At 46.6% G+C, this 22,449-nt stretch overlaps 1 protein-coding gene across 7 annotated transcripts in view; it reads left to right on the top strand.

Annotated features, from left to right (window-relative positions):
* The window catches only part of BCL11A (BCL11A, BAF complex component), a 130,165-nt gene extending 107,929 nt beyond the window's left edge, over positions 1-22,236 (top strand). For 4 of the 7 annotated variants that reach the window (XM_027653833.1, XM_027653829.1, XM_027653831.1 and 1 more), the window contains one exon: positions 12,419-17,656. In XM_027653833.1, coding sequence (XP_027509634.1) covers positions 12,419-14,424 — 2,006 coding nt within the window. In that variant the 3' untranslated portion in view covers positions 14,425-17,656. Of the gene's footprint in view, positions 1-12,418; positions 17,657-21,950 lie in introns of those variants that run through there. The other 3 variants (XM_027653830.1, XM_027653832.1, XM_027653834.1) reach the window with 2 other exon arrangements.
* The last annotated feature ends 213 nt before the right edge of the window (positions 22,237-22,449 follow it).

Below are 22,449 nucleotides of genomic sequence, written 5' to 3'. Positions count from 1 at the left end.
CCACGCTGGAGCTATTTATAGCATTAAGCAAACACAGATTTCATTTCAAGAGAAGGAAACGGCGTCTAGGAGTGGAGTAACCTTCCTTGGAACTTCCCTCCGGTGCTGGCGGCGCTGATTGAATTCCCCGGCGTGGCGAGGGTCTGGGCAGCCCTGCCAGCCCCGGGAAGGTCAGTCCGGCAACTGTCACCCGGAAAGCATCAAAAAGCACGGGCTGTCGATAGCGACCTGCATTTGCAGGAAATTCTGAGGGCTTTCTAATTAACTGAGGATCTCTAAATTAGAGCGAAGCCACTCGACAAGCCCCCCTCGCACGCCTTAAGTGTCAGGGCTCAGCTGATCGCCGCATCTAAGAAGCACCTGATTTTTAGCAGGAGCTCCGAGACTCAATCAGCGCCTAATGGCTCCGTTTCAAAACGTTCCAGTGCATTTTTCATCTCTTACCCTGGAATTTATGCTCTTTGTTCCCCTGCTCAAATATTCCGGCGCTTTTCCTTAATTTCAGGCTTCTGCCTTGCGACAGCTCCTCTGCCCTAACTAGGCAGCTCATCGCTTGCCTCTCCCCGCGTGCCAGTCTCCGCCGTGGCCGCTCGCTCCGCTTTCTAATCAGTAGGTTTCAGAAATTCCCCCTTCCTCTCCCCCTGATGTATAGGTAGTGCAGTGGGGTCTGGAGTTTCATAATGAGCAGGAAACCCATCTTTAAGCAGACCCCTGTGTAATAGGAGCTGCAAAGTGGTTTGATTTCAGCTTTAAAACCCCTCCCTTTAAGGCAGCGAATGCAGTTGGCAAATGCACCTGATCTTGACCTCTCTCCTGCTGCTGTTCTGCAGCACCACGTATTTGGGCGCTGGTGCTCCTGATTTACACCATGGGCAGTGAGATCCAATCCTCATTTCAGCTGCATTCACAGCAGAGTTAGATTATGCACATTTAAACTGAGGGCTTCAAGCCGCTGGAAAACGAAGGGGGGATCTTTTCTGACACGTAACTCCCGCCGCCGGTAATGAGACTCATGGATACATCCTGGGAAAGGAGTGATTTGGAACAGATAAATTCCATTCAGGAAGGCAGAGAGTTAATCAGCAACTCTTAAGACTTCTCGGCGTGTGTTTATGTTCCAACGGCTTATCCATATCTTGGCAATTATTCACGTGAAATAGAATATAAATCCCACAGCCTAATTTTTCTTTGAAAAATTTCCCAAGGTAATCAAATCCCGAAGTGCATCTTCTATTCCGGTGGTTTTATCAGTAAATCAAATTTTTATCATTTATCAGCAAAAGTTAGATTTAAGCATCCTCACTGTAATGTTTGAAAGATGAACATTTGTTTCAGCGGGTACTGTGCCAATCAATAATCTTCCAGCTTGACTCAGCTATCAATTATTGCCGCAATTATTTGTCTAGTTGGATATTTAAAATGTCATCAGAAAGAGATGATTACATATTCCAGAAAGCAAGGCACTGTATAATCAGATGAACTGAATTCAGTTAAATGTAGTGTGGTACTAACCTGTCCTTCAAAGCTGAATTCTGCAGCCACGACTGAAACAACAGCTTTCTGCATTATTGTAAGGAAACGGATCTTAACCTTGGAACAGTGCGTGTTATTGGGGTCGGGTAATACTTGGCGAGAGGAGACCTTGCAAGCCTGGAAATTGAATCAGCCTTTCTGACATAAAAGAGGGAGGTGGGGTTATTTTTTTTTGGTGGTGATGGTGGTGGGGGTGAGGGCTGGTTTTGTTGGATTTCATCTGCAAATCTATAAATAAGAAAATCCGCTCTTTATCTGCCTTTCTGGGAATTTCAGCTCCTCAGCTCGAAGCGCCAAGTTTTCTGTGCCCTTTTTGCATTCCTGGACTTGATGTATGTGTGGTAAATACTCTCTGTGCCCCGAGAACGCAATAAAGCTGTAGCAATCCTTGCAAGTCTTCCATCCTCCAAACTCCAGATATTCGGAGTATTATATCATTTTCAACTTCAAGGATATCTCAGCGGTGGAGAGGATACAGAATAAACTGGAGGAGACTGGACAACTTTACGACACCTTTTGGTCTCACTTGCAAAGCAGAGAGGGGGAAAATGCATATATTTTATCAATTCTGCTAATACTTGCTTGTGCAACTTATGAAACTAAGTGTTGTAGGATCTGGTTCAGCACTTGCTGTGCTTGCAGCTCCATGCTGACATTGAACTTGCTCGAGGACATTGAACTTGCTCGGGGACAGAATAAACCTTTGCCTTCTTGGCAGATGATTTGCAGGGGGAGGCGTCGTTTGGGGGAACCTGCAGTTCCCGTGACCCACTTTGTCAGGATGGTTTGCTGCTGGCTAAATATCATTAATTTGAAAGCGAGAGGAAAGTGAGCCAAAGGGGAAGGCTGGGAAAGAGGAGAGTCTGAAGAGGGTCCATTTTGGGAAGGAGATGGTGGAATAAGGCTCCTGAGGAGAACCTCTCAGCCACGTCAGGGGCTTTTTGGCTCCACCAAAGTGTGGGTGGGAGCAGGGGTGCTCTGGGGTGGAGAAGGGGACTTTGCTGGTGCCTGGCTGATGAGGAGGGCCGGGGAGGGCTGGTGGGGACCACCACATCTCTGCAAGGTGATGGTTTAAATGCACTTGCTTTGCAGAGCTGAGCACATCAGATAGAGACTGAAGAAAAATGTGTAAAATCAGCAAAAACAAAGCAAAGCTGTAGGTGCTGAGGAGACTTGATGGCTGGTGAGCAGCAGTGGGAAGGTGCCAGCCCCCCTTTCTCCCTGGGATGGGGCTCAGCCGTTCCGAAGCAGCACACTTCATCTCTCCAGGAATACCCCGTCGGCAGAGCCGCCGCATCCTCCAGCAAGGTCCTGCAGCACTAATCAGGTCACCAAGCATTAGCAGCTCTTCCCGGGAAAGCACCATCCTGGCGTTGATCTGGGAGTCTCTGTGTGTAAGAGATCCGTGTGTGTGTGATGTGCAGTGCAGAGTATCCACAATGCACAGTCACCTGTGCTGTGGCTGCACAGCTGAGTGATGCCAGGGTTGTGATACAAACCAGGAGAAACATCCCATCACTGACTGAGCTGTCATGCTTCGAGCATCTCCTTCCTCTCCTTCGCAAGAAACTTTTTGAAGTGTACCCTGCCTGTCCTTCAGGTGCTGCCAGCCAGAGAGAAAACAGTAGAAAAGGAAACAATTCATCGTGTAGGTGTACGAGTGAATGAAATGATTTGGAAGCTCTTTGTAGCTGTATAATTACAACACTGCATTTAAAAAGGGAATTATTGACGTGATTGTCCCCAGCAGCTACTGGGTAAATGCATAATTGCAGACTGTTGTAGCCAGGTACTGTTTACTGGATAATCAGGATAGGCTGGGAAAGGAGTTTGATGCTCTTTTTGGGGTGATGCTTGGTCCTTGGAAGGTCACAGCTCAGGCAGACCTTCCAGATGGGGACACACCTGGTGCCAGGTAGGTCCAGAGGAACTGATTTAGAAGGTGTCAATCCCAGGCCACTCTGTTTGACTCCATTCCTTTACAATCCCTGTGCCTGCGCTCGGGAGAGGCAGGCAGGGAAGGCTGCGCATCGAAGAATCATAGAATGGTTTGGGTTAAAGGGACCTTAAAGGTCATCTTATTCCAACCCCCTGCCATGGGCAGGAACACCTTCCACTAGACCAGGTTACTCAGTGCCCATCCAACCTGGCCTTGAAGACTTCCAGGGATGGCATCTGGGATGTTGGTTACTTTGCTAAGGATGTTTTCAGAGCTATGAGGTGGTATCAGTGGGGTGTTCCTCCTACAGGGCTGACACCATGTAGTTCATCCTTTAGGTCCCACACTGGTGTTGGTGTTTAATGGAGCTGTTACTCATGTGATGCTATGGCCTGCATTACCTCTGTTTATCCATCCCTGCAAGCATCAGTGTATAGGGTTACATACGTGTACTTGGTTAGGTTGTCTTTGCTTGAGGGGTTTCTTTTAGAACTTCATTCAAAGCTGAATTTCAAGCCCAGTGTTGTTTTCCCATGACAGGTTTCTTCTGCTCCTCGCTAATCGAGACGCGACAGATTTCCACCCCCCTCAAGTTTTAAAAAAGCACAAAATCAGTCTCAGCCTCATACCTTACTTGCCAAGTTGGAGCTCGAAGCAGGTTTTCTTGGTGGCCAAATCGTAATCGCCTTGAAAATGGTGACAGACGTTGAGGTCAGGCCGGTGTTCCTGGCAGCGCTGGCGTGCTCCGGTGGGACCCCAGCACCCTGTTTCTCCCCATCATGGCTTTGGCAAACCGTGTGTTTTGTTGCTTGTTGTTAAAGAAATATTTTTTTGGAAGGGGGAATTTAAGTGTGTTGGGTTTGGTTCTTCTTAGGCTGAGTAAATAGTCAGAATATGTTGAGGCTGCAACCAAAATGGTCGTCCGTGAAATCTCCATTTCTTCTGCAGGGAGGGACAGGTCTCCCTGATTCCATCCCTTCCCACCTGCTCTTTCCTCAGGCCCAAAAAAACTTCTGTTTTGTGGAAGCTTGAGCATTGCTGCAAAACCCAGTGAAAATGGGGCTTTGAGAGAAAATGGTGAATTCTTGCAATTCTTAACTCCAGTCTAAGTCTTGGACTGGCAAAGCAATGCCAACTGTGCTGTTGTTCTTCTGTTGCTGGGGCTTGGGATTCTTTTTGAAGTTTGGGTTCATGGCATTAATGTTTTGTCCTGGTTCTTCCTTAAAAGAGGGTTTTTAAAAGGAGCTATAATGGGAAGAAATGGCATTACTGGTACTTGGTTTAGAAAGTATTTTCCCAGTTTTATTAATATGATTTCAGGAAGTCTGAATTTGCGGGCAAAAAATAATTTCAGGGATATCAATATTGATATATCAATTTCAACACTGAATATCCATTTCAGAAATATCATTTATCAATAAATCATAAGTAAGGAAAATCTGGTAAAGATGGCAAGTAGTATGTTGAGGGTCCTGTGAAGCAAAATTTCTTCTGGATTTTTTGACATTTTCACAACTAATCTGGTTCCCAAGACTCTCCACCAGGCCTGTGCGTAAAGAAAGTGGACTCAATTAGCAGAATCTTATTTTTTCAAAGACAGAACAGCGATGGTACTTCTTGTTTTACAAGCAATACTGCACAACTTCCTTCAGAGTTTTGGGGATATTCTCCTTTTTCAGTGTTTCTGAATCTGGTTCATATCATGATAAAGAAAAAAAGGTTAGAGAGGAAGTACCCTCTTGTACATAAATTCAGCTACTGTTGTTACTTAATATTATTCTAATTATTATGACAACAGCAGTGACAATGCTGATGCTCACAGTGCCGTAACAGCTACTTAAAAACAGTTAATGACGGGCCAGGTTAATTACAATCCTTTTGCAATCTGGAGGATCAGGAGGGAGAATTAGTGCAAGAAGGGGGGAAAAAAAAATGTTTGGACAGTTATGGTTTCCCATCTACACTGGTGCTACCACTACCAGGAAAAGGTGAGTCATGCCAGAGCAGCTCTTCCTTACCAAGGGAGAAGTTGGGCTGCTGCAGGCATGGAGTGGACCCACTTATCTCCCAGCCCTGCGACGCTTCCTGTGTCCCAACTGTTTCACTTCTCTAGTTTTCAGTTGAAAGGAATTTCAACAGTGTGGATTTCCAAAAGAGAGAGAGGGGAAAAAAAAAAAAAAGAGAGAGATATTTGACAAGCCAGATGGAGAAGAACTGAATCAAGTACAAGTGGTAACAATTAACTCGATTTTTTTTCTTCCCCCCTTTAAATACCATAACAACTCCAAATTTATCAGTCCAAAAAATCAAGCAGTCAGTTGACATTAAAGCTGAATAAAGAAGTTCCTGGGTTTGGCTCAGGCTCTTGCTCCCATAATTGTTTGGTGGTGAACAGAAGAGAGGGAGGGGGATGCTTACTGCAGGTTGCAGGTGTTTGAGTCACTTTTATCTTTGCAGTTTGATAGTGAAAGGTGTGTGTGTGCCCTGTAGGTGCAGGTAACCTGGTAAAGACTCCTTGGCTTTGTTTACAGGTGTGGGTTTTAGGTTTTAGGAAGGTGAAGGAGAACACAGGAGCTAAACCACCAAGGCTCGTGGTGCTGGACTGTAGTGGGGATGCTGCTGAGAGCAAGGGCTGGACCATCCAGGCAGCAAAGGCCAAATCTTGGTCTGCTCGGAGCTTTCTCTGGCACAGGGATTTCTCTGAGGGAGTAAATCTGCAGCTTGAATGAAATCTTCGTGAACACCACTGGCACGTCTGCAGTCGCTGCTTTCGCTGCCGGTTTGTTTGTGAAAACACTGGGAAAACTGGGGTGTCTGATACTGCAGGTTTGTTACAGCCCCTGAGATGCCCTGGGGTACAAGACACTTATCAGTATCTCACTCCTTACCCAGCAGTGTCCTGCACCCTGGGCTGCCTGTCTGGGGCAGGGGCACTGAGAGGATGTTGCTCTGTGTGGTATTTCAGCGCTGCTCTTCTGTGAAGCCGCTGGTGTGTCCGGCGAGCAGCTTTCCTGGATCCAGCCCTGACTTTTGAGAAACGAAGGAAGCTCTTCCAAAGCACATTGGCACACGCATGCAGATTATTCCATTACTCACTTGGCAATGCCTGAACTTGCATGCCTAGCTCCAGAAATCTTTTTTTTTTTTTAATTTTTTTTTTTTTCCCCTCCCAGCAGTGGCATCTAGCTGACAGCTTCTCCTCCCAGCTGGTCTTCTCCCCAGCATCTTGTCTGGCTTTGCTGCTGGTGGCTCTGGACATGGCTTTGGGCCTTACTCAGAGCCAGCTATAATGTGCCTGGAGGTGTTGGCTTGCTTCAACTCGGACTTTGAGCACGCTGCGTGTATCTGTGAGCACAGTCCAGAACCACCAGCTTTTCCTTAATATAAAAAAAGCCCCTTAATGGTGAAAGCAGCCATCTCTTCATATTTTACCGAGTAATTGTGCCAACTGCCCTTAAAGGCACTCAAATGCCAGTATCCATCCCGCTCATTTGTTAACATTTTGCGGATCAGAAGCTAAATCTGTCACTTGTGTGTCACTGGTTAAGTCACTTCTTTTCAGGGCATGGCAGGCAAGAGCTGTTCTGCTGCATTTTTTTTAAGGCAGGAGCCAATAACTCAAGAAGCACTTAAAAAATTCGTGCCATAGTGAAATGCTGTGCCTTGTCACTAGTCTTTTGCTGACTGGGATGTACAGGAGGAATAAATACGTAGTGGTGGGTGAGGCTTCACTGGGTGAGACCAGTCAGGTGTCATCTTAACCCCAGGTTTGCATTTGGTACGTGGTATCCTTGTGTAATTCTCCAGAAGGGGTAATTTCCCAAATAGGAAGAAAATGAGCAGTAAAATTGACTGGGAGGAAAAATGTACACGCAAAAAAGCGAATGGTAATTGGAAGCTATTTGTAAAGAGTTGATGAGCTGTCCAGGAAGGAGAGGACAACTTTGGCCCAAATCCAAAACCCACTTCACTCGCTTCAGTGGCGAGATGAGAACAGCAATTAGATATTAAAAAAATCAATATATGACAATTAAAAAAATGGAAAATGGATAACAATCAATCGCAGTGAGAAGCCATGACGGCTAGAGAGCCTGGTCAGGGGAGCTGAAGATGCCGAGGAAAACTCGTGCCTGGCACCGATGGGGAGAAGGGGAGAGAAGGCTCCTCAGGATTCTGGAGAAAAGAGAAGTGATAGATGGAAGAAACAGTAAAGTAGAAATTTTTGTTAAAAACTTCTGCTGTAGACCTGGAAAGGAGCCTTGCTGTGTTTCTGTGTCATGGGTGGGTGGTGACGATTTTTCTAGCTCATTAGTAGCCAAGGAGAATTTTATACAAGGTACAGTGGAGAGAAATACTTTTAAACAAAAAGGCCCTGACAGCTTGCACCCAAGAAACTCCAAAGAGTTGACATGTGATGCTAGTTTTTCAAAAAGCTTATGGACTGAGAAAATGATGTCAAGAGCTGGTCAGGGTAATGTGGGAGAGTTGGCAACACTTTGCTTATCTCTTCTGGGCAAAATAATTGAAGAGCCAACATAAGATTCAATTGATAAAGAATTAAGGGATAGAAATATAATTCGTGCCACTCAACTTAGATTTATGGAATATAGATCTTGTTAAATAAAGCTGATTTCATTCTTCTAGGTGACAACTTTGGTTGATAAATGTAGATGAAATAGACTCTGCATGATGTTGGACGCAGCGCCTTGTGATATTGTGCATGGGAGGACTGAGCACTGGGTGGTACTGCTGGCACAGGCGATTCAGAGCTGGCCAGTAGATTTGGGAATGTGGGGGCTTAGCTGGAGAGGTCGGCAGGGGCCACAGGGATGGTTAGTGCTTCATTGGTGATCTGGAAATTAATATGCAATTGTGGCTGATTCGCTTCGTGGGTGAAGCAGAGGTGGGTGGACGGGTGAAGAGCAAGAGGGGTGGGTTTATGGGGTGGCCTGGGCAGACTGTCAAGAAGAGTGTGTTGAGAACACACTGGGTACAGCCTGCTGTGCTCCTTGGCTAGAAGAGCAGAATCGGGGCCATGCTCACACAGCTGGAGTACGGTACTCTAGAAGGCAGCAGCTCTGTGGGAGGCTTAGAGGAAAATCAGCTCTTTCCCAGCATGGTGCCAGTGTGAGAAGGGCTAGGCTGGTCCTTGAGTAGTGGAGGAGGATGAAGGGGTGGAAAAATAACTAAATTTTGAAGTGTGGCTTGATTTTTGGTTGCACAAGTACCCTTGCTGTGCATGAGGGGGGCCTACTGTGCACCAAGAGCTTTTCAGTGTATCAGCCACAAAAAAAAAAAAAATCAAAAAAGAGAACAGGTAGATGTTGGAGCCAGAGAAATTCAGGTGGATCCCAGTACCCGTCTGTAAGTGTGGTTAGCTGTGGGAACTGACAGTGGTGGCAAGCAGGGGGTGTTTTTCATGTCTTCTGAACTGGTTTGAGTAGTTTTCACTGGGATTTTGTGCTTTGCCCTACAGATGGTTTGTGATGCTGAGGAGGTCATGCTTTACTGAAAGGCACCGTGTTGGTCACAGGGTGACAGAGGAAAGGTAGAGAGTAAGGGCTGGTGGGCCCTTCCAGCCTTGAATTCCTCGATGTGAAGCAACCGAGGAGGATGTGAGCTCCAGCCCTGCTGCTGGTGGCCAAGGAGGGTGGTTCAGCAGTGACCAGCTTTTGCATCTGGATATGGGGGATTCCTGGTAGCCTCTTGGAAATCGGCTGAAGCCCTGATGATATCACAGTGGATAACACATCCATCACATTGTCCCGGTGGACGATGAAGCACAAGAGCCCTGTGGGACGTTCTCCAGCTCTGTCCTTGGCCAGCAGCAGCTGCTGCATCTCCCTGCTGTGACACCCACCTTGCTTGCCCGTGGTCTCGCCCAGATGTGTTGGCTGGGAAGCCTTTGTGGACACAGGGCTGGCCCATAGCTGGGAGACATCAGTGGATACACAGCCTTTGGGTCCTGCAATCCCATCTGACTTTTGAGAGGACCCAAACACTGTACTAAAAAAAAAAAATATGGTGGTGGGATGGGAGGAAGGGAAGGCACATCCATTCCAAAACCAGGGATCGCTGTGGCAGTGTAAAGACCTGTCTCATCGCTGACGGGCAACGCGTGGATTAGTGCCATAATTCCTGCAGCTTGGCAAGGCTGCAGCAGACTGGAACGTATCTCTAGGTGGTGATATGGTCAGTCAATAGCCTTCATAATTAATCAGGCACTAATAGACAAATTAGAAATCACGTCTCTTCAAAGCAGGAGGTGGAGACAAATGGCCAGTGGATTTTAACTGTTTCGCTCCTTTATTTTATTGCCTGGTTTTACGTTGCTCCCTTGAAAATGGTGCTTTGTTTAGGGGAGTTTTGTACATAAACATGATTTTAAATTTAAATTATTGTCTTAATTACCAAACACGGATGGTGAATTGAAAACTTGTTTTTCAGGCAAGCACATGAAGAATAATCTTACATTTTACACTCCACTAAATCAATGTAGCCCTAATTTTGCCACGCAGGAAATCAATTCCAGTCTTTATAACAGTCGAAGATGTTATGAACAAAGTAATTTCGCAAATTATGGCAAGTAACGCATTTATTGATGACTGTAGTTTAGGAATTTAGAATTTGTGAGCGCTGTAATATAATAAGGCTGTACTGGCAGGAGCTGAGTGAAATACAGATTATACGGTGAAACTGTAATGCATCATTTGCTATTAGTGGACTGGTAATAATTACCAGTTTCAAAGCAGCGTTTTCCATGTAATCTTTAGTCTCAGTCGTAACAGCCCTTCTCATTGACATTATGATTACACGAGCTGCCCTTATGATCTGGAATATCTAGTTGATGGGAATACTAAAATGTGGTAGCGAAAGCTCGATGTTGTATCCTCATTATAAGATAAAATGCTGTTTTCTCTGACCTGATCTATAAAGGTAGAGAGGCAAGGTAGCGTTACGTTGTTAGCTCCTACTGCGGTGTTAAAAACTTACACTTCATTATGGTGAAGCAAGATGAAATTTTCCTGTTTAAGATTTTGGTTTTTTTTTTCTCTGAGCATAGGAATGTGAAAGTCCAATTGAATTTCCCTCTTAATTTCAGCAGATTTAAGCATGTATCTGAGCTCACACGCCTGGCACGTGCTAAACACCACAGTGCATTTTATTCTGGCTTCAGGATGAAACGTTAAATGTTATTCCAAGGGCTTTTAAAGTGATTAAAGTGTTAAACGCCTGCTGTAGACGATTGAATCTCTTTGCTCTGCCTGATTCAGCTTCTCAGGCCAAACGTAGAAAAGCAGCAGAGCAGGGAGGAAAGCTGGGATGGAGCAGTACAGCCAGTGCTGGATCTCATAGGATCCACGGGATGGTTTGGGTTGGAAGGGGTAAGAGGTCTAGTTAAAGATATCTAAAGGTATCTAGTTCCATCTCGTACCCCCAGATCATCACTCAGCTCACTTGAGGAAGAAAATGTGCACGTGAAGCTTTTCTTCCCTTCCTCTCAAGTGAGATAGGAAACATGACGGGTGCAGATAAAGCGAGAAAATGTGGACATTTTCTTTCCAAATCTGCCTGATTTGGTTATTTAATTTTCCTCTTCTTCATATTAAGCAAATAGGGGAAACCTAATGGGGGCAACTCTCAGTGCAGCCTGTTTACCCTAACAGCCTGTTTAGCCTAGGGAGCGGATTCCTTGGAATGTGAGTGTTGGGTCAGTGCAGGAGTATGTGGTGAAGGCTGGTATCACCCCTAGTGCTGATGCCCGTAGAGGGCTCCTGGTTTATTCCTCAGCAAACCTCAACACCGTGTTAATTTTTTACAATATCCCTAAACAGCAGCTCTGTGAGGACTGCTGGACAAGGCTGGAAATGAATTTTTATCCTTCTCTTAGCTCCGGTTTCAGTTTACCAGCATTTAGCAAAGAGCATCTGTGTGGGGGTGAAAGTGAATTATTTTCACAATCCCAGTAATCAATAAAAGCACACTCACCTTCGCCATATCTCACACCACTCTTTCCTCGCGGGTGCCGGCCCTCAAAAAGTTATTCATCCCCCTTTGTTTTGCCGTACATTAGAAGGGGCTGCTTTCTGCTGTCATTATTAGCCGGCTTTTTGTTTAGTTATTTATTAGTTGGTTGCTCTTTTATAATGTCCGTGTTATCTCCAAAAATAAATTATCATGAAATAGAGTTAGCTTGCTACTTGCCAAAGTGGCATTTACCATCCTCAGCTTCCTTTTCAGCGCGAGAGAAATAATGCGGCTCCGTCAGGGCGCTCGGCCAGGCCTCCTGGCCACCCTCCAGCTCTTTCCCTGGCGGAGCTGCCGCTCCCGCTGCCTTCCCCTTTCCCTGTCCCATGCTTCCTTTTTTTTTCTTTTTTTTTTAATTTGCCCCAGAGTGGAATCTGTGCTAAGGAGCAGAAGCTGATGCCTAATTTTGTACACATTGTTAGTCTCAAAACAAGGAGGAGACTAATAATAACGTGTTGATGCCCAGCTTGCTAGCAGTTGTGTTGCTTTGGGTTGCTGCTTTGAACTGATCCGTGTGAGTGCTTTTCAGAGGGGGATTTATTTATTTTATATTTATTTATTTACCCCCCCCCCTCAAATACATGCAGCCTCTTGTAGCACAAAGTCTGCTGAGCTGGAGCTGGCGCTGATTGACTTTAATACCTCCTTTTTTTTCACAGCTTGTTTCGTGCTGTGCTTACCTGCCACTGTTTAGTTTTGAACCGGGAGCTGGGGATGGTTGGGAGGAGGTGGATATGCTTTGGGTGGGTTTGGACCTTTGTGTTGCGCCCCTTAATTCCTCTATCCCTGCACCTGAGCTGAGATGTCCCTTCCCCAGCTCCTGAGTGCCCCAGAGGAGAGGAGCTTAGGCGGGGAGTTGAGCTCTCGCCCGCCGGTGGACGGCCGGAGATTGACGCTGCTTGTTGTGTTATTTTGCAGGTAAAGACGAGCCCAGCAGCTACACGTGTACGACTTGTAAACAGCCTTTCAACAGCGCCTGGTTCCTCTTGCAGCACGCACAGAACACGCACGGCTTACGGATCTACCTAGAAAGCGAGCACGGCAGCCCCCTGACGCCACGGGTTGGTATCCCAACAGGACTAGGTGCAGAGTGCCCTTCCCAGCCACCTCTCCACGGGATTCACATTGCAGACAATAACCCTTTTAACCTGCTCAGAATACCCGGCTCGGTCTCGAGGGAGGCGTCGGGGCTGGGAGAAGGGCGTTTCCCACCCACGCCGCCCCTCTTTAGCCCTCCCCCGAGGCACCATTTGGATCCGCATCGCATTGAGCGCCTGGGTGCGGAAGAAATGGCTCTGGCCACCCATCACCCTAGTGCCTTTGACAGGGTGCTGCGACTGAACCCCATGGCGATGGAGCCCCCCGCTATGGATTTCTCCCGGAGGCTGCGGGAGCTGGCCGGCAACACCTCCAGCCCACCCTTGTCCCCGAGCCGGCCCAGCCCTATGCAAAGGTTGCTGCAGCCCTTCCAGCCCGGCAGCAAGCCCCCGTTCCTGGCCACGCCGCCCCTTCCTCCTCTGCAGTCTGCTCCTCCTCCCTCCCAGCCCCCCATGAAGTCCAAGTCCTGCGAGTTCTGCGGGAAGACCTTCAAGTTTCAGAGCAACCTGGTGGTCCACCGCCGGAGCCACACCGGGGAGAAGCCCTACAAGTGCAACCTCTGCGACCACGCCTGCACGCAGGCCAGCAAGCTGAAGCGCCACATGAAGACCCACATGCACAAGTCCTCCCCCATGACAGTGAAGTCGGACGATGGGCTCTCCACCGCCAGCTCCCCTGAGCCGGGCACCAGCGACCTGGTGGGCAGCGCCAGCAGCGCCCTCAAGTCCGTGGTGGCCAAGTTCAAGAGCGAGAACGACCCCAACATGATCCCTGAGAACGGGGATGAGGAAGAGGAGGAGGAGGAGGAGGAAGAGGAGGAGGAGGAGGAGGAAGAGGAGGAGGACTTGAACGAGAGCGACAGGCCGGACTATGGCTTCGGAATGAGCCTGGAGGCGGCCCGCCACCACGAGAACAGCTCGCGGGCTGGCGAGGAGGGCCGGTCGATGCCGGATGTCATGCAGGGCATGGTCTTGAGCTCCATGCAGCACTTCAGCGAGGCCTTCCACCAGGTCCTGGGGGAGAAACACAAGCGAGGCCACCTCCCCGAGCCTGAGGTGCACAGGGACACTTGCGATGAAGACTCGGTGGCCGGCGAGTCCGACCGCATCGACGAGGGTGCGGTCAACGGCCGGGGCTGCTCCCCGGGGGAGTCCGCCTCGGGGGGCCTGTCCAAAAAGCTGCTGCTGGGTAGCCCCAGCTCCCTGAGCCCCTTCTCCAAACGCATCAAGCTGGAGAAGGAGTTCGACCTGCCGGCCGCCGCCATGCCCAACACCGAGAACGTTTACTCCCAGTGGCTGGCGGGCTACGCCGCCTCCCGGCAGCTGAAGGACCCCTTCCTCAGCTTCGGCGACTCCCGACAATCGCCCTTCGCCTCCTCCTCCGAGCACTCCTCAGAGAACGGCAGCCTGCGCTTCTCCACGCCGCCGGGCGAGCTGGACGGAGGGATCTCAGGCCGCAGCGGCACGGGAAGCGGAGGGAGCACCCCCCATATTAGTGGCCCGGGCCCTGGCAGGCCCAGCTCAAAAGAGGGCAGACGCAGCGACACTTGTGAGTACTGTGGGAAGGTCTTCAAGAACTGTAGTAATCTCACCGTCCACAGACGGAGCCACACGGGCGAGAGGCCGTATAAGTGTGAGCTTTGCAACTACGCCTGCGCCCAGAGTAGCAAGCTCACCCGGCACATGAAAACACACGGGCAGGTGGGAAAGGACGTTTACAAATGCGAGATTTGTAAGATGCCTTTTAGCGTGTACAGTACCCTGGAGAAACACATGAAAAAATGGCACAGTGATCGAGTCTTGAATAACGAGATAAAAACTGAATAGAGGTATATTCGTACCCCCCCTACTCCCCATCCACCCCCGGTCCCTAACCCATCCCGCATCCCCGTAGAGGTTTTCTAGTCCCTTGTGATGGAAGTCATGGAAGCTAAGGATATTCGGAAAGTGCTTGTCACCAGCACACCCTGTTTATTTTCTTTTTGTTCTCACCGTTTGAATGCATGATCTGTATCGGGGCAATACTATTGCATTTTACGCAAACTTTGAGCCTTTCTCTTGTGCAATAATTTACATGTTGTGTATGTTGGGTTTTTTTTTCTTTTTTTTTTTTTTTTTATTTTTTATTTTGGTTGGTTTGGTTTTTTTTTTTTTATTATTTTTGGATTAGACAGCATGTATGGTATGTTATGGCTGTTTTTAAATTGTCCCTGATTAGTTGCTGAGCAAACACATCGCTGTTTCCAATTCCGTTCGGGAAAAACAAAAAAAAAAAGAGAAAAAAAAAAAAGAGGAAAAAAGAGGAGAGAGGAGGAGGAGGCAAAAAGAAAAAAAAAATAAAAAGGAAAAAAAAAGTGAAACAAAACCAAACCCGAGAGCAAACAAAACCGACCATGCTGCATACATCCTGTAATACATATCATGTACAGTTTTGTTTTTGTGACGTGCGAAGGAAAACACGCTTTGGGTAACCCTCTGCGGACAGGACCGATAGCACCGAAGAAGCGTTGCGTTAGCTAGATTGCTGTCTTGAAACAATAAACCCACCGATTGGAGAAAGAAAGTTCCCCTTAGGAACATGTTAAAAATAAATAAATAAATAAAAAAAAAATTTAAAAAAAGGCCTTTAATTGGAAAGTAACCAGTCAGGAAGAGGTAGATTTCTATTAGTTTGGTTTCAATCACACACACACACACACACACACGCTAATAATAATAATAATAATAAATAATCTGAGTGCCTTGGATCTGTCGCGGCCGATGCCGATGGCTCCTTTCTGCTCGTCCTCCACGCGTAGCTCGTCGCCACGTCGGTCGCGGTGTCGAGCCTCTCCCCGCCGGGCGCGCGAGTCCGCCTCGTGCCCCCTCACCACGCCGGCTCCCTAGGAACGAAGAGGAAAGAGAAAAAAAACTAAAGAAGAGAAAGAAATGACCCGCTCAGTCCTAGTTAATCATCATTTTCCTCTGCCTCTTTATTATTTTATTACTAGTGTTATTACTATTATTATTATTATTATTTTTAAACCAAACTGATCATACCAGTCTAAAGGCCCGCTTGGCTCCTGGAGAGAGCTTAAAACGAGATGTAGAATCTTTCTCCCCTCCCCTGCCTTCCCCAAACTTTTATTCCCCCTCCCCATCGATGATTAAATAGAATGTGAAACGCGCAGAGGCCCTTCAACACCATTAAACACACAATAAAGGAAATCCGTTTTATGAAGATATTTACTTTTAATAATATCTTTTATTGATTCTGGCACCAAAACAAATAAATCCGGAGCCACTTGGTTGTCAAGCTGACAATCAAATTATAAACTTTAAGACCTCCTGTATACCGTATAAAAAAAATGAAATAAAGACTGGCAATAATATTTTACCGAGTGTAACAGATAGGGGAGCAAAAAAATAAATAAATTGTGATTTATTAGCACAATGTGGTACTGTTTGCCATTTAAAACTAGAACAGGTGTATAAGCTAATATCGACACAGTGATGATTAACTATGAGCTATTAAGACTTGCCTTTAATGTGACACTTGGAAGAAGTAACAGAAAATTTAAAAAAAAAAAAAAAGAGGAAAAAAAGTGAAAGAGTAGCAGGATCTGTCTGTGCTCCCTAAAAGTTGTCCTTCATTTTTTTTTTTTTCCCATCCTCTGTGTGCTATTTGTGTTGACGTGGAAGAGGATTCCTTGTTTTATTCTTAAGCTAGCGCCCGCCCCGGTTGGTGTTCAAATAGCACTTGACTCTGCCTGTGATGTCTGTATCATTTCTTTAATCGAAGGTACAGAGGTTGAGTATAAAATAAGACTGCTCAGATAGGACAATTAAGTGCACTGTACAATTTTCCCAGTTTACAGGTCTATACTTTAAGGGAAAAGTTGCAAGAATGCTGAGGAGAAAAAAAAAAAAAATTAAAAAAAAAATAAAAATCGGACATGATCTCATTGATGAGCATAAAAAAAAAAAACAACAAAAAACAAAACCACAAAACCCCACAAACTTTGCCAGCCATTTACTTGACTAATGAGCTTATCTTCTCGGACGCGACATTACAGCGCTGTGAATGGAAACAGACTCTACACTCACATAAAATGAATGATTGCTTTCGCTCCTACAGTGCAAGGAAATTTTTTTTTTTTTCTTTTTTTGGTTTTTTTTTTGTACGAAAAAAAAGGAGGAAAAAAAAGAAAAAACCGCCACAAAACCTTTTTTTAAATATAAATGTTAAGAAAATTTTTTTAAGGAAAAAAAATTTTAAAAAAAAAAACCACAACACTTCATTATGTTTAGGGGGAAACTGTATTTTAGGGTTCATCGTCTTGGTGGTGTACAAGACTTGTTATTCATTTTAAAATGGTAGTGGAAATTCTATGCCTTGGATATACACAGCTCTTCAGGTTGTATAAAAACATGCATTGGGGAAAGGTTTAAGATTATATAGTACTTAAATATAGGAAAATGCACACTCATGTTGATTCCTATGCTAAAACACATTTATGGTCTCTTTTTTCTGTATTTCTAGAATGGTATTTGAATTAAATGTTCATCTAGTGTAGGCACTATAGTATTTATATTGAAGCTTGTATTTTTAACTGTTGCTTGTTCTCTCAAAAGGTATCGATGTACCTTTTTTGGTAGTGGAAAAAAAAAAAAAAACCACAGGCTGCCACAGTATATTTTTTTAATTTGGCAGGATAATATAGTGCAAATTATTTGTATGTTTCAAAAAAAAGAAAAAAAGACAAAAAGACAAAAAAAAGTGTGACATTGTACAGATCCGAGGCCATATAATGGCTCTCTGGGGGAAACCTGTTCCGATGTCACGCTGCTGGCCGTCACAGAGGGGTGTACATATCTTTTTTCGTTCTTTTTTCCTGCTGCCATACTGTATGCAGTACTGCAAGCTAATAACGTTGGTTTGTTATGTAGTGTGCTTTATGTCCCTTTTCCTTCTATCACCCGACATTCCAGCATCTTAAAACTTCATATGCAGTAAAAGAAAGAAAAGAAAAGAAAGAAAAGAAAAGAAAGGAGGAAAAAAAAAAAACAAAAAAAAAAAGGGAAAAAAAAAAAAAAAAAAAAAAAAAAAACCGTTTTGCAGTTTTTTTCATTGCCAAAAACTAAATGGTGCTTTATATTTAGATTGGAAAGAATTTCATATGCAAAGCATATTAAAGAGAAAGCCCGCTTGAGTCAATACTTTTTTGTAAATGGCAATGCAGAATATTTTGTTATTGGCCTTTTCTATTCCTGTAATGAAAGCTGTTTGTCGTAACTTGAAATTTTATCTTTTACTATGGGAGTCACTATTTATTATTGCTTATGTGCTCTGTTCAAAACAGAGGCACTTAATTTGATCTTTTATTTTTCTTTGGGTTTTTTTGGGGGGGGGGGTTTTTTTTTAATTTTTTTTATTACTTTTTTTTTTTTTTTTTTTATTATTTGGATGACCAAAGGTCATTACAACCTGGCTTTTTATTGTATTTGTTTCTGGTCTTTGTTAAGTTCTATTGGAAAAACCACTGTCTGTGTTTTTTTGGCAGTTGTCTGCATTATCCTGTTCATACACCCATTTTGTCCCTTTATTGAAAAAATAAAAAAAAAACCTTAAAGTACACAGTGTCAGCTTCTGGTGTCCTCATTTGACACACGCTGGAGGTGGCTTCCAGCAGCAGGATGTAGGAGAAGGTCCCGCACAGGGGCGTTTTGGGGGACGTGCTCCTATCCCCGAGGAGCGCCCGCCACCCAGCCAGGCCTTAATTAAGCCGCCTCTGCCCAGGAAGAGGATTTTTGGGCTAAGGAGTTTGCTTTCCGGCCAGTGGAAAGCATTTGCAGTCTGGACCCGTAGTTTTGGGATTTTTTTCCCCTCTAGTTCAGGACTGAGCTGTGACCCCCTCACCGCGATAGCCTGCGGGCATCCCTGGCCTTCACTCGGTCTGCAGCAGGGACTTCCCTCCCTGTTTGGCAGTGCTTTGGCAGAAGAGGTGAGCAAACAAAAAGCTCTGCAGCCCTCCCAGAGGCTCCCCAGTCCCCGGCTGCTTTTGGGGACCTGGGGTGAAATCAGCTGCGTGGGCAGGAGCTGATTTCTCTCGGGGGGCTGAGACCTTAACACCGCGGCTCTGGGATTGCACTGACCCCAGCCCAAAACTCCCAGCACCGCTCCTGGCTGGAGCTGGGAGCTGCCCCCTCTTCTCCCCTGGGCTTTTATTTTTTTGGTGGGAATCGCAGGTTTATGTGCATTGTCTCTAAAACCCGGAGTTCAGGTCCCCCCTGTTCCCCCTTAGGGGTCTGTATATGTTGTCAGTTTGACAAATACTGCATGTTGCAGCATCTCTTTACTTTATTAAAGCACATACCGCTGTGATATTGTCTCTTGCTGTTCCTAGTGTAATGGATTTAATATTTTTTTTTTCCTTTTTTTGATTTTTGTAAAACCTTCCAGTTGTTCTGTTGTCTTCTTGTGATGGCATCATTTGTTGCCTGTATTTTGCCCGGCGCCTTCTGAAGGGGAAACTTTGGGATTTAAAAAAAGACAGAAATAGGTATCTAAAGAAAAAGGCTTGCTCCTTTAATAAGAGAGATTTAAAAAAAAAAAAAAAAAAGCTCCATTTTAATCCTGGGACAGAAGGAGTGAAGGTTGCGTTGTCCGGGCTAGTGGGATGATCTTGCAGTGGGGCTGGAAAAGCGCTGGCAGTGCCCTTGAACTGTGCTCCCCCTTTGGGAGCTGGAGCTGTGCGGATGCGGGCACTGCCGGAGGGAGGGATCCCTAACACAGTGTAGGGGAGGCAGAGCCCGCCACCAGCGTGGTGAGCTCGAGGTGTCAGGATGGACACTGGCTGTTCCCAGGAGGGCTGGTGTATTGCAGGGATGCGCTTTGCAGCTGCCTTGCTGACACGACTCCTGATCCCGTGCCGTGGAGTATCTGTACAGAGTCCAGTCTCTCCCTTTCTCTCATTATTTTTATTGCTGGTTCAGACCATGATCAAGATGTTGTCTGGAGGACTCTGGTTAGCTGGTGTGACTGGGGTTGAGCGTAGCCTGGCTGTCTTTCGGAGTGGGTGCTGTTCCCTGTGTCTATCCTATGGTGGTTGTCGTTCTACTCCCTTTCTCTGTATATTTTTTTCTCTCCTATATTTTACATATGGAATAATCAGCTGTACAAGCATATAGACAGGCATCCACATGGAGATCCGTGTACAGGCAGCACTAGGTAGATCTGGGCTCCGTGCGCTGCTACCAGACTAACCAGCGGAAAGTGTACAATTGATTTATTTATTAAATCGCACAGCAATGCATTTGATTTACACGTTTCCAAAAGCTAAATTTTGCAGGTTTCTGAGAGCTAAACGAGCCCTGTGGGTGCTGTGTCGCCCTGTGGCCACACACACACGGGGCTGGGGTGGTGGTTTGGAGGAAGGAGCTTTGGGAGAAGCAGCTCCTGCTCCTGTAGAAGTTGTCTGAACACCGGCTGGCAGGAGCGCAGCTTGCAAACGACCACGTGCTGTCACCTCCATGCCAAAGCAGAATTTGGGAAAAATGTAGTGTTTTTCTGCCAGTGGCAATGAGTTAATGGCGTGATAAACCCACTGGAGTTTGCCGGGTTGGGGTGTGGATGTCCAAGGCCCCACCACGTGCTCTCGAGCTACTTTGGCATCCTGTGCTTGCATGACCTGCGCTCCCCAGAGACTTCCCTGTTTTTCTCTGTGGAGAAAGATGATGTCTCTAGAAATAAGAGTGATATTTGGGTAACAGTGTCTCTATTGTTAAAATCTCAACCCCGTTAACTTTCAAGGAGGAATGTGGTTTTGTGGCAGAGACCCCTTCACCATTAGTGTTCAGTCTCCTCCAAATTGAGTGATTAATGTAATGAAGGCGCTGAAACAGTATCCAGAATTTAGAGTACAGATGTTTCATATTTATTGTGTTTCCAAGGGCTGAGATAATACAGGAATAAGTGATACCATGTCTTTGCTTGACATTCAGGAGGTTTTGGCATATCTGATGAGAGACAGTTTCGGGGTTTATCTAAGTGCAGAGTTTGTACTAAAAAAGAAAAGAGATACCAGCTGCTCTTTTAGCTCCCTCCTTCTCTTTTTTCCTCCAATAAAGGTTGAAACCCATTTTTGGCGGGTGCATGGGCAAATTGCAGTACTGACTAGGAGAGTGATACTGCCCAGAGGGCTCTTTGCCAGAGCTGCTGAAGAGATGCTGCTCCCTGAGCCCAGATGCTCGGCTGCTGGTTTCAGATGAGCCACAGGGATCCAGGAGGGGCAGGAGGCACGGGGGAATCCCAGGCTCCCGTGCCCCTTGGAGGGATGTAGGGTTTGCAGCAGTGTTGTGCTTGTGGCTGGGGTAGCTGTGGCGCTCTTGGCTGCCTTGGAAGTCTCAGCCAGCTTTAACGTCAGCCTGGAAACCTGTTGGGCTCAGGCACCAGCAGCAACAAGCCCTCCTGGGGGGGAAATGGGGCACGTGCTCTTTGCTTCAGAGGAGACACTCCAGTTTACACCTGGTGAAGATGTGGCCTAGGAAGGAACTGCTTGTTTAGTCCTGACGGCAGCTCGCGTGTAACCCTTCAACCGCTCTTTTAAGTATTAATGAAGCAATTTCCATAGAAACCAGCTCCCTGGCGGGGCTGTGGAGGTGGATTTTGGGGGGTGTGCTGAAGATGCACCGGCCTCACCACCACCACCACCACCACCTGTGGTCTTAGTCTGCTGCGTGGGGCAACGCGGTGCTTGGTGACGGGCCTCGAGCAGTGGCTCGCAGCCGCTCTCGTGCTCCGAGTGGAGCTGGGAATCACTGCTGTCCTGGTGACACATCCCGTGCTGCTGGAGTCGGGGGCTTTGCTGGGGCTTTGCAGCTTGAGCTTTGCTGTTGCCGGGTGCGCTTCCAGGCCGTGCGACGTCCAGCATGTAATGAGTTGGGAAAAGTCCTCCGTGAACCACCCGCCATGTGCCGTTATTAACAGTACCAGCTTTAGCGGGGTCTTCAGCACCTGGATGTGCTGTGGGTGCTGGGGGAAGTCCCTGAGGTTTTGGGAAAGAATAGGAGGAGGTTTCAAGACAGGCTGGTTTGGTCCTTGCCCAGGTGTCTCAGTAAAGCCCAGAGGTTTTTTTTTTTTCCTCCTAAGTGATCCCTGTGGTTCCTGCATGGTGCCGAGGATGCCGGATGCGAGAGTGTGGCCTGAGAGGAGGAAGGGCTCCATCCTGCCGTATCCCTGTGTGACAGTTGGGTGTCCTAGTTGTTAAAGCCAAAAAAGAGAGCCAAAAAAAAAAAGAAGTAGGATAAGAGAATGACTCACACCGTGGGCCGTGTCACACCTGTTCTCTCCTCTGTCCCCATGCTCTCTGTAGGTTCGGCGTACCCCCCCAGCTGGCGCAGCGCCCAGGGAGCCCCGGATGTCTGGCAGTTTTCGGATGGAAGTTCAAGAGCACTTAAATTCTGAAAGGAGGTGAAGCTGGGGCGAGCGGCCGGCGGCGTCTCGGCGTCCGGAGGTGGCCTCTGTCCTGCTGGCTCGCCGCATCCCCGGGAGAGCCTGAGGAGTCACCCGCCGAAGGCAGCGCTCCCCGGGCTCCTCCTGCCTGCAAGACTATCGTATTTATATTTTGTAATAGAGTACAACACTTCTTTGGGGTTGTTTTTTTTTGTTTCCTCTTTTTTTTTTGTTTTGTTTCGTTCATTTGTTTCTTTTTTTTTTTTTTATTTTCTAAAAACAAAAACAAACAAACGGAAAAAACAAAAAAGCAAACCCACCCACTAAGGTCAAGGGCTTATTGATGGCTTCAACCAGCTCCCTTCCCTGTGGAAAAGACTGTCTTGCTCTCATGGACAACCCGGCCTGTTGGTTATCCC

This window comes from Corapipo altera, unplaced genomic scaffold (assembly GCF_003945725.1).
Source record: "Corapipo altera isolate COAL_440 unplaced genomic scaffold, ASM394572v1 70, whole genome shotgun sequence".
NCBI classification, from domain to species: Eukaryota; Metazoa; Chordata; class Aves; order Passeriformes; family Pipridae; genus Corapipo; species Corapipo altera.
Note: the sequence above shows the minus strand (reverse complement) of the source record. Positions and strands in the feature narration are given on the sequence as shown.